General features: G+C 37.2%; 1 protein-coding gene across 2 annotated transcripts in view; it reads left to right on the forward strand.

Moving 5' to 3' along the window:
* LRGUK (leucine rich repeats and guanylate kinase domain containing) overlaps positions 1–19172 on the forward strand; it is a 116556-nt gene that overhangs the window by 22862 nt on the left and 74522 nt on the right. For both annotated transcript variants that reach the window (XM_068550106.1, XM_068550107.1), the window contains exons 5-6: positions 1524–1605; positions 11062–11186. In XM_068550106.1, coding sequence (XP_068406207.1) covers positions 1524–1605; positions 11062–11186 — 207 coding nt within the window. The remainder of the gene's footprint in view (positions 1–1523; positions 1606–11061; positions 11187–19172) is intronic.

The raw sequence follows: 19172 nt of genomic DNA on the forward strand, positions 1-19172 counted from the left end.
ACCAAAGAAAGCATCCATGTCCCAAAGAGCAGGAGCTTATACTTGTACCCTTTTTGTATTTCCTAGAATGATTTTGCTCTTAGTAGGTGAAGAAGGTTCGTTTGATTGATGGGCACTTCTTACAAGCTCTGGGTTCCAGTGGAACTCCCAATGGGAGTCAGGGCAATATCATAACCCTTTTAAGGTCTCTGAACAAGCCCAGTATCATAAGTGCATGGAGGGCACAGTATTGGCATATAGTCCCAACAGGTGTGTAGTTAGATAGGTATCATGAGCACACACGAGCTGTGGCACAAGAATGAAAGGTGTTGATGAAAAAATGTCAGCTATAAGTAAACCTAGATAATTATGTTTATTTCTAGCCCATCATTATTATATAGAAGAAAAAAGCGAATAAGAAATTTCATTTTATCATGCCAAACTGACTTTTTAATTAAGTCATAGAATGCATTTTACATAGTTGCAATTTGTATATGCATAAAATTTTGTTTCTGATTTTTTTTAACAGGATTTGGTTTGCACATTTCTATTTCTTCACATGATTCACATACTTGTATTTTACTTACTATGCAGTCTTGTTGCTGTATTGTAATCAACTTAACCAATTTTCTACACTTGCCACTTGAGCTGTTTTCAAAGAAATTTTTTTTAGTGTCCAGTATTTAAAGTTTTTAGTATTTAAAGTATTTAATATTTAATACATTGATAAAAATAATCTTAGTGCATGGGTGGGGGAGGTAAAATTACTGTTTTAAAGGGCACAAGAAGATAACAATAGTACTTATTATATAATTGCTTGATAGTTTTCCAGAAAATGATTATCATGTGCCTAGCACATTAATGCGGTGTTTTAAAAAAATTTTTTTTTTTTAATCTTTTGCCACTAGGTGAATAATTAAACAAAGTTATTTAATGTTGTTTTTCTTTCTCATATTTTTGAGTAGGAACAACTAATATTGCTGGAAATGCTTTCCTAAGATAGTCAAGTTTGAGAAAGGGTGCTGAGTGGACGAGGTATGGCCTGAGGGATGAATAAGAAAGACTTTTCTGGCCTTTAGGGGGTGACACAGGAGAGTAAATTGAGCCAGAAACAGAGAAGGCAAAGAAGCCAGAAGCAAGGTGTGCATATAAACTAAATGAACACAGGCTATTGGGCGTCAGCGAAAACGGAGACATGGTGGTTAGTAAGGGTGAAACTGAGGTAAGCTCTGAAGGAAGATCGAGAAAGTTTAAAATAAGTGCTGAAAATGGGGAGAGTGACTGAAGAAACAGAAAGCGTTTCTGTTGCGCGGCTGTCCGCGCCAGCCACGGGGAAGGGTCTGCCCCTTAGTACCCCTCAGAGTGGGCAGACGAGGGTCCCAGCTAGGAAACGATTAAACACAAAGGAAGTACGTTAGCTGAGTGTATTTTCAACTATGAATTGTAACCCCTCATCAGAAAATACATTCTTGTTGTGCAAGTAATTGTGTGGTTAAGATGAATGAGAAATAAAGTATAACATCCTGCTCTCTTTCTCTTATCAGAAGGTGGATTTTTCCTACAACCAAATTTCGGAAATGTGTGATTTGTCGGCATATGAGTCTCTCACGAAACTAATTTTGGACAGTATCCTTTGAATGATTAAAGGGGAAAGTTTGATTAAGAGGCCGATTAATACATGTGTACTGGATGACCTGGAATAGTGCCAGATAGGCAATTTACTAGAGATGTGTGACTCATTTAAACGGTTAAGAATTGATATTCACAAAATGAGGATATTTTACTGACCATGGAGTAAGAGTGCAAATCGAAGCTTGCCAAGAACATCTGACACCTGAAAAGCTAAGAAGACAGTCATTCTTCTGATAAACATAGGCTTATTTTTAATTCTAGAACCAGATAAGAAGTTCTGTTTTACCCGACTCCTTTCTTTAAATTTACTTAAACTGGGGCCCTATTTTATGTAAATTCGGTATCTGAAAATCCAGATACGGCCAAAATTAGTGATTATTTATTTTACAAAAGAATTCACACTAAGCTCCCTTTAATTTAACTAGCAGTCCTCTCTAGTGTATTTCAAATGATGCTTTCATAAAAATTTTTAAAAAGTGAAACCAATTTTTGATTCGCAGCCAACTTCAAGAACATATCTGTTGCATGAGCCAGGCTCCTGTGCAAACAGAGCACCTGCTTTAACATAGACACGCTCCAGCTTCTGGACCCTAAGGGGTTGACTGGGGATCTGTGAGTTTAATGAGCTTGAATCCCTTCCTTACCCTAGAGACCAGTGTTCTCTGGGTGATAAGGGAGCAGCGCCTTCTCTTTCTCAGTATCTTTCTACCCACCTGAGGATTTTTCAGGGCAGAGTGGAGAATGAATTGATTACCCTCGGGTGCCTCATTCCAGGGATGTGGCAGCAGCTAGTACACACTAGTAATGAGGCTGAGATGTGGGGAGAACAGAAGGTACGTTTTCTTGAAGACATGTTTTGTAGGAAAAACGCTTTATTTGTATATGATGGATGGAAAGCTTAAAACATCACATCGCTCTCTTTAGAACTTGTGTGTGAAAATGAGCAATTAGTGGACATTTAGAGGGTGCTCTTGAAATGAACAAGTTTTCCTGAATGTAGCCGAATGAGAAAATGATCAAAATGAAATGTTTTGATGACAAACTAAAAGTAGTACACATTCGCGGCACCCGTCCATAGAACCTGCACTTTAAGCTTGACTGTTGTATGTATTGCATTTGGAAAGAGATAGAGTCTGACGGCCCAGAAGCTGTCTGGCTCAGGGATCTACTCATCTCAGGCCATCTAGAAGAATGCTCCTCAGGGACCACCAGCAGCCTCAGCATTGCCTGGAACTTCTTAGAAATGCAGACTCTTGGCTGCTACCCCAGACCTCTGAAATCAGAATCTGCATTTTTAACAAGACCCCCAGGTGATGTGAGTTCATATTAAAGCTGAGGAGCACTGGTCTAGACATCAGCTGCCCGCCTAAACTCCAACCAGACAAAAGGGATTGAGCATCCAGAGCTCCTTCTATTCTTCAGTGTACCCTGAGTGAGAAGGGTGACACAAAAGTCTGGAGTTCTTTCTCCCAGAAAATATTCTACGTGCAAGCATGGAGTTGCCAGAGAAAACAACTCCACAGTATTTTGGACTGAAAATGGAGGATGCATTTTAAAACATTTCTATCATGAAAGTCTTAATTTCGACATGAATTTATCTTTCCATGTAAAAAGCTAAACTGTTGTGACTTTGTAAGTGTCAACGGAGGAAGGAATCAGGGTTTTTTAAACTTGACTTTAGATGTAACAATGGAGTCTCATCTCCAAAGTGTAAAAAGCTTTATTACATCAGAACTGATTGGAATTCAGAACGTAGACACATAATTAGAATGCAAATACCGTGGCACAATTCCTCATCTGTGTTTTTAAAAATGCAAAGACAAATACCCAGAACTAGCTCCCCTTCATAAACTACTTCTTACACAGCTTACAATTTTGAAAAGAGAGTAGGCTAATTTTTAAACAGTACTAACTATGCCTCTTTCTTTTGTTCTGTTCAGGCATATCATATTGTGTATAATTATGTAATTAGAGTTTTGAAAAGACTTAAAAGCTTTGAGATAAAAAAGAATTTCTAAACAACTTTTTAATGCCAGAACATTTAAAAACTTAGATGAAATGGATAAATCCCTAGAAAAATGTTATACACCAAATGTATATAACTCGGAGATAGAAATGTATATGACTTGGAGATAGAAACCCTGAGTAGTCCTATAACTATAAAACTAGTTCATTACAAATTAAAATCAATTAAATTAAAAATCTTCATACAAAAAACCCCAACTTTCAAGAACAAACCTTTCAAAAATGAACAAATTCTTTCAAAGATTTAAAATAGAAGGCATATTCACAATTCATTTTAATGAGGTTACTTTGATACCTAAACCAGACAAGGAACAGTAAGAGAAAGGAAAATGACAGGCTTATTTCACTTGTGATATAGATGTAAAAATCTTAAACAAAATATTAGCAAACTGAATCTGACAGTATATGAAAAAGATAATATACCATGACCAAGTTAGGTTTATCTCATGAATGTAAGGATAGTTCAGCATTAGAAAATTTTAAAATGTCATTAACGACATGAACAGATTAAGGGAAATAAATCATATGATAAATAGATATAGAAGCTCAATAGATACAGAAAATTTAATAGAATCCATTCTTCATTCACAATAAAAACTCTTAGTAAACTAGTAATAGGGAATTTCCTCAACTTGATAAGAATGTCAACAAAAATATTTGAAACAAACTTTATCCTAACTGGGGACATGTTCTAAGCACTCTTTAAAATCAAGGATACAAGACAAGATAACTGCCTTTGCCACTTCTAACCGTCATTGTTTAAGAGGTCGTAACTCAGCATCATAAGAGAAAGAAATGAAAGCAAAGTATAAAGATTGATAAGGAGAAAAAGTCATTTTTTGCAAATGATATGATTGTCTACAGAATATAAAAAAGAACTTGCAATAAACTACTCGAAATAATAGAGTTTTGAGAGTTCAACAAGGTAGTTGGATATGACTTCAATAAACAGAAATTGATTGCATTACTCTATACCACAAACAAGCAACCAGAAAACACAACCTTAAAAAGAAACGCCATTTACAAGAATATGTATCTTATTAAAGATGAATAAGACCTGTCGGGGGAACATAATAAAACTTTATTGAAGGGTATTAAAGACCTAACTAAAGGGAAATATATTATAGCATGTTCCTGCATATGAAGATGGGAGAAGATGTGTAAATATAATTTTATAGAAAATGAATCAGAAAGGCTAACAAACATATGAAGACATGTCAACCTCATTTGTATTCAGAGAAATGCAAGTCAAGCTCACGATATACTATATTATATCCATTCAGTTGACAGAATGTAAGAAATCAAAAAATACCATGTGTTGGAGAACACATAGGTCAAGAGGATCTCTATTTTTCTTCCTTGTGGGTGTGAAATTAGTTCAACCGCTTTGGAAAACAATTTTGTGCAATCTTGTAAAGTTGAACATCCACGTTTTCTATGATCTAGCACTTTCATTCCTATATATAGGAAGTTTAGCATACGTGTACCTGGAGGCTTGTAATAGCAAAAAATTGAAATAGCCCAAATATTCCTTGATAAGAGAGCATAAATAAATTATGGTATACTGATACAATAGCATTACCATATAGTCGTGAAAATGAATGAACTGTATATATCTCCATGCACCAGTAAAGTTGACTGTTAATAAAACCAAATATAATCTTTTTTTAATTAAAAAAATTTTTTTAATTAAAAAAAATTTTTTTTTTAATTTTTGGCTGCGTTGGGTCTTCGTTGCTGCACGCGGGCTTTCTCTAGTTGCGGCGAACGGGGGCTACTCTTTCTTGCGGTGCACAGGCTTCTCATTGCAGTGGCTTCTCTTGTTGCGGAGCACAGGCTCTAGGCGTGCCGGCTTCAGTAGTTGCGGTGCATGGGCTCAGTAGTTGTGGCTCGCAGGCTCTAGAGCACAGGCTCAGTAGTTGTGGCGCACAGGCTTAGTTGCTCCGCGGTATGTGGGATCTTCCCGGACCAGGGGTCGAACCCGTGTCCCCTACACTGGCAGGCAGATTCTTCACCACTGCGCTACCAGGGAAGTCCAAACCAAATATAATTTAGGTATAAAACCAAAGGGGAAAGGGAAGAAGAAATAGGCAATTCAGCCTAAGGGTTATCTCTGAGAGGGAGCTGTCAAGACGTGACAGGAGAGGGTGTGCAGAGGTAGATGTAACTTATTGCTAATATTCTACTTCTTGGGCCGGGAATGGTGGTGGTTTCAAGAATATTCTTCAAATTTTTAAAAGTAAATAAAAGCAGGCCAGGTATGGCCAATGATGTGCCTGTCTTCATTAAAAATTTTTTAAATTTGAAACTTAGAAATTAATTTCCTTGAAAACAGTTAGTTACCAAATGTCAAAGTCCAGCTCTATCAGAATTCCCTGGAGGGCTGGTTAAAACACCTATTTCTGGTCCCCACCCTCCAGAGCTTTTGGTTAAGTAGGTCTGGGGTGGTACCTGAGAACTTGCATATCTAACAAGTTCTGGGAGGATGCTGGCATTGCTGGTCTGAGGACCACACTTTGAGATCCACGGCTCTAAGCTAATCAGTCCTGTCTGTTATATCTTGAATGTCATGCTTTTCTCATCTGCTGCCATTCCATTTGTCCTTTTTAAAATGCTTTAGAAATTTGGCTGTTATCTTTTGTTAAACTTTTTGTATTTATTCAAGCTTTCCTTAGTGAGCATCTGTGTTTTCTATTTGAGGGAAAAAAATTGCACTTTTGTTTAAAATAAAATTAAAAGAGAAGTATAATTATCAATATTAAAAGCAGTTATTTAAAATAAAAAACAAATCAGTTAATCAAGCTAGTAGTGCTGACAATGTGATTGTAGTAGATTATGTTAATACCTCAGAAGGAATTGTTAACTATAAAATATCAACTTTTTTAGTTAATCTTATTATGCTGTTTTTTCCTTCTGTAGGTGGGCAACTGATGATTAATTGATAATCACCCCAAATCGAAAGATGATAAACTTTGCCGAGGATTAGTATATTTATTTAGTCTTAAGAAAGGATGCAGTTTATTCTTTACCTATAAATATTAATTGATCATTGGAATTTATTCCATGATTATAGAATCATGAAATTTTTAAAAAGTGATTTATAGAATTTTTAAATCCAGACAGGACTTCAGGGATCATCTAGTGCTGTTATTTTATGGGAGAGGAGCCTGAGACTCAGGGAAACGTCCGATATTATTTGGTAAATGGTTGAGCTGAGACTAGTCTTCTGCATTCCATTGTTCTTCTCATGTTGCAATTCATTGAATAATTACTACTTTTATCACATAGCCATTTAAAGTGTATGCATGTTTCATTTCTTAAAGAGATTCACTCCCATAGTGAAGAACATTTTTCACTGGTAAGGTGATATAGATCCTTCAGGATTGGTTTTGATTAAAGTCATCATTGTGGTTCTTTCCACTAAGAGAATTGTGATGGATTTCCTATTTATTTCTTAGTAACTGTTTTCTGTACACCCGGCCCATATTTTATGGTTGTAGACAAATGAATAAGAGCAAATGCGGACTAGTGAATAATTCATGTCAAGCACTGTGAACTGCTGACAGCATCGCCATAATGTAAAAATATATTGTTGGGCTTTTTCCTAGCTGTAAAGTTATGCTTATGTGCCTTTGGATTCCTTCACTCAGCTTCCACGAGGATCTAACATTCCACTGTAAAAGATTTATTCATAGAATCATACAATTTTAGAGCTGGAATGCAGTATGATGATCTTGTGTTCTTTGAGTCTCTTTCTCCTGATAGTGACCTTTTAAAATTAAACTATACCTAAGAGGATTAACTCAGTAAGCTAATTCACTGTAATAGTTTAGTGGCTTATCTGATTCTATTTCTTCTTATCAGAAAGTCCCAAGACTTATGAAAGAACATGAAAGAATAATGTTAGGAGGAAGGGCAAGTAACATTTCATGAAGGTTCTTAAGAAAATGGGAGATTGGAGAGATAAAGGTATTCCTGAACTTAGAGCTCTGGATGGACCAGTCCTGCATATTGACTGTTGGCATTGCTGGCAGTCACATATGATGTGACCATGGGAGTAATTAGCGGGGGAAGCCGTTGCGCCACTGTGAAAAGTACTCTTTACTTAAGAGCCTGATTGCGGTTGACCCTTGAATAATGGTGGGAGTTAGGGGACCGATCCCAGAGCAATCGAATAGCCACACATAACTTTACAATAAGCCCTTTGTATCCACGGTTGTGCACCAGTGGATTCGACCAACCTCTACAGATGGTGTACCACTGTAGTATGTATTTAGTGAAAAAAAAAAAATCCATGTATAAGTGGACCCATACATTTCAGACCTGTTTGTCAAGGGTCACCTGTAATTTATAGTGCCTAAAATTCCTTGAAATTTAAAGGGGAGTGAAGAGTTGGGAAATAGGAGGCAGTTTCGGTGAAATGAACCTATTTCTCAGCAGAGATGTTCAGTCAGCTCCTCGCCCTTTGCCCCAGTGCTGTGAGTGATGGCAGTGGCAGCTGCAGAAGCCATGGCCATGACTGCAGGGGGGCATCTGTATTCCTCCTCCTTTTGGCCCTTGCCATACTAATTTCATAAAGCATGACTTGCCCTACTAGTCAAAGCTAGAGAGTAAGCTGGATGCACCTAGGGAACAGCCTCTAATGTCTTGGAAAATTACCGTATACACAGTCAACAGGCTTTCCTTTTCAGTACCCATTATCTCTTGACGGTGTCCGGATTCCTGTTTTCTAGTTTTCTAATCCTTGCCTGCTTCCCGTGGGAGTGCTTCCTGACTCAGCCACCCACAAGCATTTGTTTTACTCTCTGTCATAATTCAGAGTATCTTTGTTTCTGTTGAAGCTGAGCTACCAAGACACTAGTGCTCCTGAAATAGGACTTAAAGACTGTTGCTTCCTCTGCTAGATTAAGACAAATGACCATTTGAAGTTTTCCGTGCTTAATTTTTCTTACCAAAGATTGCTACACTGAGGATATTTTATTTCATCTATAGAGTGATTGTTTAAATAGCCCAAAGAAAATGGAAGCAGAAAGAAGGATCATGCTTGTGAGCATAAGTGTCTATTTGTAGAGCTAGTCTGGCAGGAAGCTTTATGAAAGTGGTTTTGAAATGCATGTTGACAACAAGCCGAACAGCCCAAGGATTGAATCTGGAACCAGTGAGGAAAATCGAGGCATTTCTGGTTCATTTGGCAATATTTTCTCATCATTGCTTTTAGTTTCTTAATTAAATTCTGTCTCTGGCTTAGTTCTTTCAGAATCAGTCCTGGCCTGAATCCTCCTTTTTGTGCTGCTGGCCAAGAGGCAGAGGATGTGATTCCTTGGCCCCATGTGCTTGTAATTTAGTAACGATAACAATGCCTTATAATTGTGAGGTACTTGTACAACTCACTCACATACATTTTCTACATTTTTTCTCATGATCTAACTTTTGGCCTTCGTGGCAGCCTGATGTTGTCTCCATTTTACAGATGAAAAATCTGAGCAGAGAGAAATTACATCACATGACTAGTAAGCAGTAGAGTTAGGATAACTACAAATAATTATGAGGCAAAATGTGTGTTTCTGTGATACTTACAGTCCCTTCCTTTCTCTTAAAAAATTTGTTGATTCTGTGATTAATCTCCATAGGTGGGGTGTTAGAAGTTGACCAGAAAAGGCTTTGAGGAAGAAAGAGTTTGTCTCGAGTGGATACCAAGAATTGGAATTGCTCTGATATTTACAATTATAATAGTCACTGCCAAATTGCCTCCAGAGAGGCTATACCATAATGAACCCTCTCACCCAGTAGTATAAAAGAATCTGTTCTTCCAAAGCTTTAAAATGTTTGCCAAACTGATAGGCAAAGGATAGCATCTTAATTTGCTTTCTCCCGACTACAGGTGAAGCAGAGTGTCTTTTCATATGTTTATTATGTTAGCCACTTGGATTTGCTCTTCTGGGAATTTCCTGGATATATTCTTTCCCCATTTTCTATTGGGTTATTGTCATTCTTTATGTTTTCTAGATAGTAATTCTTTGTATACTATATATGTTGTCAATATATTCTCCCAGTCTGTCACCTGTATTTACTTATGTAATTAAAAACTAGTAGAAGTAGGGAAATGAGGTTGTCAAAAAGAAATACTTAAGATGTTGGTTTAATGCAAATGTTAAAAAAGAGAAAAAACTTTCAAAAGTGGAATTTCAAATTAAGTCCTGAAGAATGGGTAGGGTTTAGAAATAAGTAGGAAAGCAGTATTTAAAAAAATTAAGAAAGTCAAGGGGTATATTCCAGAACTATTGAGAAGATTGACCTGGCAGAATTGGAGCATTCTCACTGGATTATTATGGGGATGAAATTCGATAAATAGGTTTTGCTTAAAGTAAAGGGCCTTAAATGCCAGAGTGAAGAATTTGGAATTCGTCCTGTGAGAATTTTTTAATTGAAGCATGATATCCAGTCAATATTTTGAAAAAAATTAACCTGACTACAGTGTGTAAGGTGACTTGAGGGCACGAAGAAATGGATGTTAGAGGTATCCACTGGTGCTAAAGCTGAATTAAGTTGGCAGAGGAGTGGATGAAAAGGAAGGACATATTTGAAGAGATGTTTTAAAGCAAAAAATGCCAGGTTTTGGTGATGATCGGACGCCCTGAAGATTACAAGTGGCTGAGAAAATGGTGATGTCTTAGGCTACTTGGGAGGGAAAACTGAGCTTGGGTGGAGAAGTGATATTAAATCCTAGAAATTTGCCAGGAAGGTTGAGGACAGAGAGAGGTAAGTAGAATTGGTGACTTAGAGTTTGCACTTTTAGGTGACTATAAGGATGGAACACAAAAGGTAAGAGTTAAATTTTAAAATAACTAGAAAATCAACAGATGAGGAAAAGAAGGCGGTGTTTAGGCCTCATTTATTATAAAGAGAAGAGAAGCCAGTATAGATAGAAGAAAAGGCTATTCCTCTCAATATCACCCATTTTCTGCAGATGACACCTCCCGGGCTGTTTCCCTGGTTACGGGGATGATAAAGTGCATGTGTCTCTACAGGGCAACCCTGGATTCAGTTCTGCCTGTGGAAAAGTACAAGAGTTTCTCATGGAGACCATTAAGGAACCAAGGAAAAAACACTGCCAAGGTGGCAGCTTTGAACCACCCTGAAATGTTTTTCCTCACTGATTAAATGAGTCACATATGAATGCAAAGGCAATTGAGCACACTCAAAAGCTATGCCTTTAAAAAATACAAACTAATTTTAACTGGTGCACTATTAACTTCTATATGAAAAAAATATCATTTTAAGATTTAGCATTCATCCTATATTATCATAGAGAACTTTTTTATTTATGCTGTTGTCTGATTTTTCTAATGATGATTTGACACTAATTCATTTTTTCTTCCGAATGTTTCTAATACCATTTTCCTTAAACATAGTCGTGGTGTATAGGCAATGAGATAGCTGAAATCAACGGACTAGAGCTGTGTAGCAGTCTTACCCACCTTAGTTTGGCCAAGAACAAGATCACAACCATTAATGGCTTAGGAATGTTACCGATCAAAATACTTTGTCTGGTGAGTCTAACAAAAGTATTATTCTTTATAGAAGTACTAGTTAATGTCTTAGTAAATATATGAATGATAGTTAGGATTTTTCAGTTTTATAAAGAGCTAATTCCTTCATGAAATGTCATTGTCTTTAGTTTTGTTTGTTCCTTTCCGTATCTGGGGTGTGTGTGTGTGTGTGTGTGTGATGAATAATTCATGCTAAAGTAAAATGATTTCCTAATTTGGTACACAAATTCCATTTTTTAAAAGATTGACTTTAACACTGAGAAAGGAAGGCATACTTTTAGCAACTATTAAGAATATTTTTATAATAACCAAGAGATCACTGAAGAAATCAAAGAGGAAATCAAAAAATACCTAGAAACAAATGACAGTGAAAACACGACGACCCAAAACCTATGGGATGCAGCAAAAGCAGTTCTAAGAGGGAAGTTTATAGCAATACAATCCTACCTCAAGAAACAAGAAAAATCTCAAACAACCTAACCTTACATCTAAAGTAATTAGAGAAAGAAGAACAAAAAACCCCCAAAGTTAGCAGAAGGAGAGAAATCATAAAGATCAGATCAGAAATAAATGAAAAAGAAATGAAGGAAACAATAGCAAAGATCAATAAAACTAAAAGCTGGGTCTTTGAGAAGATAAACAAAATTGATAAACCATTAGCCAGACTCATCAAGAAAAAAAAGGAGAAGACTCATATCAACAGAATTAGAAATGAAAAAAGAGAAGTAACAACTGACCCTGCAGAAATACAAAGGATCATGAGAGATTACTACAAGCAACTATATGCCAATATAGGACAACCTGGAAGAAATGGACAAATTCTTAGAAAAGCACAACCTTCTGAGACTGAACCAGGAAGAAATAGAGAATATAAACAGACCAGTCACAAGCACTGAAATTGAAACTGTGATTAAAAATCTTCCAACAAACGAAAGCCCAGGACCAGATGGCTTCACAGGTGAATTCTATCAAACATTAGAGAAGAGCTAACACCTATCCTTCTCAAACTCTTCCAAAATATAGCAGAGGAAGGAACACTCCCAAACTCATTCTACGAGGCCACCATCACACTGATACCGAAGCCACACAAAGATGTCACAAAAAAAGAAAACTACAGGCCAATATCACTGATGAACATAGATGCAAAAATCCTCCACAAAATACTAGCAAACAGGATCCAACAGCACATTAAAAGCATCATACACCACGATCAAGTGGGGTTTATCCGAGGAATGCAAGGATTCTTCAATATACGCAAATCAATCAATGTGATACACCATATTAACAAACTGAAGGATAAAAACCATATGATCATCTCAATAGATGCAGAAAAAGCTTTTGACAAAATTCAACATACATTTATGATAAAAACCCTGCAGAAAGTAAGCATAGAGGGAAATTAACCTCAACATAATAAAGGCCATATATGACAAACGCACAGCCAATATCGTTCTCATTGGTGAAAAACTGAAACCATTTCCACTAAGATCAGGAAGAAGACAAGGATGCCCACTCTCACCACTATTATTCAACATAAGTTTTGGAAGTTTTAGCCGCAGCAATCAGAGAAGAAAAAGAAATAAAAGGAATCCAAATTGGAAAAGAAGAAGTAAAGCTGTCACTGTTTGCAGATGACATAATACTATACATAGAGAATCCTAAAGACGCTACCAGAAAACTACTAGAGCTCATCAATGAATTTGGTAAAGTAGCAGGATACAAAATTAATGCACAGAAATCTCTTGCATTCCTATACACCACTGACGAAAAATCTGAAAGAGAAATTAAGCAAACACTGCCATTTACCATTGCAACAAAAAGAATAAAATACCTAGGAATAAACCTACCTACGGAGACAAAAGACCTGTATGCAGAAAACTATAAGACACTGATGAAAGAAATTAAAGATGATACAAACAGATGGAGAGATATACCATGTTCTTGGATTGGAAGAATCAATATTCTGAAAATGACTATACTACCCAAAGCAATCTACAGATTCAGTGCAATCCCTATCAAACTACAAATGTCATTTTTCACAGAACTAGAACAAAAAATTTCACAATTTGTATGGAAACACAAAAGACCCCGAATAGCCAAAGCAATCCTGAGAAAGAAAAATGGAGCTGGAGGAATCAGGCTCCCTGACTTCAGACTATGCTACAAAGCTACAGTAGTCAAGACAGTATGGTACTGGCACAAAAACAGAAATACAGATCATTGGAACAGGAGAGAAAGCCCAGAGATAAACCCACGCACATATGATCACCTTATCTTTGATAAAGGTGGCAAGAATATACAATGGGGAAAAGACAGCCTCTTCAGTAAGTGGTGCTGGGAAAACTGGACAGCTACACGTGAAAGAATGAAATTAGAACACTCCCTAACACCATACACAAAAATAAACTCAAAATGGGTTAAAGACCTAAATGTAAGGCCAGACACTATCAAACTCTTAGAGGAAAACGTAGGCAGAACACTGTATGACATAAATCACAGCAAGATCCTTTTTGACCCACCTCCTAGAGAAATGGGAATAAAAACAAAAATAAACAAATGGGACCTAATGAAACTTAAAAGCTTTTGCACAGCAAAGGAAAACATAAACAAGACGAAAAGACAGCCCTCAGAATGGGGGAAAATATTTGCAAGTGAAGCAACTGGCAAAGGATTAATCTCCAAAATATACAAGCAGCTCATGCAGCTCAATATCAAAACAACAAACAACCCAATCCAAAATTGGGCAGAAGACCTAAATAGACATTTATCCAAAGAAGATATACATATTGCCAACAAACACGTAAAAGGATGCTCAACATCACTAATCATTAGAGAAATGCAAATCAAAACTACAATGAGGTATCACCTCACACCAGTCAGAATGGCCGTCATCAAAATATCTACAAACAATAAATGCTGGAGAGGGTGTGGAGAAAAGGGAACCCTCTTGCACTGTTGGTGGGAATGTAAATTGATACAACCACTATGGAGAACAGTATGGAGGTCCCTTAAAAAACTAAAAATAGAACTACCATATGACCCAGAAATCCCACTACTGGGCGTATGCCCTGAGAAAACTGTAATTCAAAAAGAGTCATGTACCTCAATGTTCATTGCAGCTGTGTTTACAATAGCCAGGACATGGAAGCAACCTAGGTGTCCATCGACAGATGAATGGATAAAGAAGGTGTGGTACATATATACAATGCAATATTACTCAGCCATAAAGAGAAACGAAATTGAGTTATTTGTAATGTGGTGGATGGACCTAGAGTCTGTCATACAGAGTGAAGTAAGTCAGAAAGAGAAAAACAAATACCGTATGCTAACATATATATATGGAATCTAAAAAAAGAAAAAAATTGTTCTGAAGAACGTAGGGGCAGGACAGCAATAAAGACGCAGACGTAGAGAATGGACTTGAGGACCTGGGGAGTGGGAAGGATAAGCTGGGACAAAGTGAGGGAGTGGCGTGGACTTATATATACTACCAAATGTAAAATAGATAGCTAGTGGGAAACAGCCACTTAGCACAGGGAGATCAGCTCGGTGCTTTGTGACCACCTAGAGGGGTGGGATAGGGAGGGTGGGAAGGAGGGAGATGCAAGAGGGAAGAGATTTGGGAACATATGTATATGTATAACTGATTCACTTTGTTATAAAGCAGAAACTAACACACCATTGTAAAGCAATTATACTCCACTAAAGATGTTAAAAAAAGAATATATTTATAATGTCTTATTGATGAAATAACATTTAAACATATTTAAGCATAATATTTATTGCAGTTAAAACTTCATTGCTCTCAAATGAACCACGGGGTCCTGAATTTGGCAGTCCTTTTCTATCACTATATGCCAGTTTCCCATTCTAGAATACCAGAATTAGTGCTGAGAATAAATGAACAATTCCCATCAAGAAGTTAAAATTTTTAATTTTTTTCCCACAGAGAGCATGCTTCTTAAGCTGTATGACAATGTGACTATGACTGAATGAAAATACAATTTATTTTAAAATCAGCAGGATCGTAGTTGTTCCAAAGATATATACAGTATTTTTGAAATAACAGTCTAGCTCATTAATTTGGGGGTGATTATATAGTTTGTAGATTATCTAGGATTCTTTCTTCTTCCTTTCTTTCTCCTTCTCACTTCTTACCCTTGGATGGCTTTGGGGTTCTTTATCTGTCATGAGGTGGACAGGGGGATTTTAAGCCATGAGGCTAGTAGGTTATTAATTTCTTCCGTGAACTATCCCACCGGAGAGTGTTGAACATGTTGTTTGAAATGACATCTTGGGTTATCTGCAGATTTTTGACATATACAATATACAATTCCTGTCTTATTTAACCACAGACAGCTGAAGGTTGGCTGTGTGTTAAGCCTGAAGTGCTTTTTCAAGAGCCTTCACTTCTTACAGTGAGTTAGGTGAGGGTAAAGTACTGGTTCCCAGTACTGAGGTTGGAAATGAAGCATGGAAAGGTTTAATAATTTCCCTGAGTTTTTCTGTTTTCTGTCCACTAAGGCATGTAAGCAAAGCATAAATGAAAAGGAATTTGGTAGGCTGAATTGCAAATTTAAAAATTATAAAAGAAAGTCACACTTTAAAATTATGATAATTTGAAGGATTATTGGCAGTATATTCTATTCAATTTGCAGCTTGTTAGAACCTTATCCCTTTATTTACATATCTTTTTGCATTGGCATTCCCATTAACTTTAAGCGGAGCATGATATGTGGAAAGAGATTGGGGGTGTGCTTAAGGGAATGAGAATTGAACTGATTATTAAGAATGACATCACATAGCACTTTCATCCTAAGACTTTGTTTCAATAACTAAATAAATAATCTGTGTTGATAATTTCATCTCAGGTAGGTTTTATTTATTTATTTTTGGCTGTGTTGGGTCTTCGTTTCTGTGCGAGGGCTCCCTCCAGTCGCGGCAAGCGGGGGCCACTCTTCACCGCGGTGCGCGGGCCTCTCACTATCGCGGCACTCCTGTTGCGGAGCACAGGCTCCAGACGCGCAGGCTCAGTAGTTGTGGCTCACGGGCCCAGTTGCTCCGCGGCATGTGGGATCCTCCCAGACCAGGGCTCGAACCCGTGTCCCCCGCATCGGCAGGCAGACTCTCAACCACTGTGCCACCAGGGAAGCCCCTCATCTCAAGTAGCTTTTAGAACAAGCATAAAAGACTTATTTTTCCTACAAGTAGATTAGGTGGGTTGTTCCCAACCCCCATCCTCATAACCCAAGATGAACTAGAAAATACAGAATATGCCATCATTCATTTTCCTTAAACTTTTTGAGAATAGGAAGGTTTTCTTTTCCATACATTAGTAAAATTCATAAAATAAAATGATACTCATTCGTTTCAACAGTTTTTAATGCTTTTTAAAAGATTTGTGGTATCAGTAATCCAATTGGTTTACTACTGACAGTAATTCAGTTTACAATTTAGAGAAAAAAGAACAATTCACTATACAAACCAGTTGTTAATTCTCTTCCATCAACTTTTTTTTTTTTTAATAAATTTATTTATTTATTTTTGGCTGTGTTGGGTCTTTGTTGCTGCGTGCAGGCTTTCTCTGGTTGCGGTGCACGGGCTTCTCATTGTGGTGGCTTCTCGTTGTAGAGCAACAAGAGGGCTCTAGGTGCGCAGGCTTCAGTAGTTGTGGCACGTGGGCTCAGTAGTTGTGGCTTGCGGGCTCTAGAGCGCAGGCTCAGTAGTTGTGGCACACGGGCTTAGTTGCTCCATGGCATGTGGGATCTTCCCGGTCCAGGGCTCGAACACATGTCCCCTGCATTGGCAGGCGGATTCTTAACCACTGCGCCAACAGGGGAGTCCCTCTTCCATCAACTTTTACCATAAATATTAGGGGGAAATGTGGTTCACTTATGGTCTGCTCTGTCAACCACCTCCTTTAGCAAGTAAGGACAATACATTCCAAACTTCAAAAATCATTTTGTCTTAGTAAAAGCCATTTGTTTTTTTTCCCTCCCAAGTTGGCAGATTGAGAATATTTCTCGTTTCATTTTAGTTTCTCTCTAAAGACCCCCTTTTCCCTGCTAATCATGATAAAACAAGCAAGAAGAACTGTTCATTCAGGCACTAGACGTGCACTTTGAGAAGAGATGTATCAGTTTTTCATCACTGGATAAAGGGTTTTACTAGATAACTTTGACTCAGAAATTCTGATTTGGAATATTTCTCAGTTCTGCTCTCTTTTATGACCATAGGTTATCTAATTAAACTTTTCTATGCCTCAATCTGCTCTTGTGCATCTATCACTTTGAAAGCCATCAGAGACACTCTAAAGAAGAATTACAGTTCATCTTCCACATCTAAAGCACTTCAAAGGTCTTTGGGGAAGAGGTGTATTATACATAAATTTGATATGTGGGCATATTTTAAATAGGATATTGAGGTCTTATTTCAATAAGTTAAATTAATAAGGATATTATGTTCAGTTTACTGTAGTTTTTTTCTTTCCCCTTTCTATTACACTTTCTAGAACTTTTTTGAACAGTAGGAAATTTGACTTAGGCAAATGGAGTTATGAGTATTTTTCCTTCTTATTATGGAATTTTTCAGACATATATAAAAATAAAAGGAATAGTTTAATGACCCCCCATGTACTATCATCCAGCTTTATAGATTATCAACATTCTATTAATATATTTTAAACAGCCATAGAATTATACTAATGAACATAAACCTTGCTCATTATTGAAGTGAAATCTTATGAAAAATTGAGTGAAAATGAACTCTTACTATTAAACACTTTGGGAAACATGTACTAGGAAAAATATTATAGATGGTAGAGAATACTATAATTTAATTTTTTAGTTCTAAAGTGCTTAGTAAAAGTTTTAAAAGTTTAAGGATGGGGGGAATTCCGTGGTGGTCCAGTGGTTCGGACTGCACACTTCCACTGCAGGGAAACAGGTTCGATCCCTGGTCAGGGACCTGGGATCTTGCATGCGTGGTGTGGCCAAAAAAAAAGTTTAAGGATGGGTATAATGTGGCATTAATTGAAACCTCAAAATTACACTTTACTGTGATTCTCAACTCGAAGTTTAACTTTACTGTGGCATAGTTTTATACCTCAAAGGCTAAAGAACCCAAGGAATTTTGAGAATGTTGGGAAATGTACAAGAAAATACAAATTATTGTTATCACTATAATTTGTTGTTATGGGTACAGGGGGGTTGGGAAAAGAACAGTGTTTAAGTCTTATATCTTTCTCTGTTTCATGGTATTGTCTAAGAAGATGGTTACATGTGAATTATTTAAGAACTTTGTTTATATATCTATTGTTGTAAAACATGCCACCGCAAGTGTAGTGGCGTGGAGAAATTCTATTAGTTAACCATTTTATTAGCTAGCAGTTCTGTAATCTGAGCTGGGCTCAGCTCGTGGTTCTGCTGGTCTTGCCACGTCCAGCTAGCAGATTGGCTGGGGGCTGGGCTCAGCCAGGATGCTGCAGTGGCTGGGTTTCTCCTCTCTGTTTAGTCTCAGGGCTCCTCTCCAGGTGACCTCTCCACGAATTCTCTCCAACAGAGTGGCTAGAGTTCTTACATGGCAGCTTAGGGCTCCAAGACACAAGAGGAGATGCTGCCAGGCCTTCCTAAGTCTTAGATTTGGAACCGGGACACTTCTGCCATATTCTTTTGGTTAAGGCAGGTCATAGGTCTATCCTGGATTCAAGAGATGGAAACTGTACAAGAGCATGAATAAGTGGAGGCATGTACCAGACTACTACAGTCCTCATGATATGAGGTGATTATATTCAGAATATTTCTGAAAACAGAGTGTATGTGGGAGTTACAGTATTCAAGTGGTTTTCTGTGATGGTGATGAGAGAATTGCATTAAATTTACATTTCTAAAGATAAGCTTGGAGCTATGCTGCCATTAAGCTTGAGGTTAGCAATGTCAAAAGCTTATACTACCTAGCTTTTGTCTTTCCTATTGATTCAAACATTCA

This window comes from Eschrichtius robustus, chromosome 8 (genome assembly GCF_028021215.1).
Source record: "Eschrichtius robustus isolate mEscRob2 chromosome 8, mEscRob2.pri, whole genome shotgun sequence".
Lineage (NCBI taxonomy): Eukaryota > Metazoa > Chordata > Mammalia > Artiodactyla > Eschrichtiidae > Eschrichtius > Eschrichtius robustus.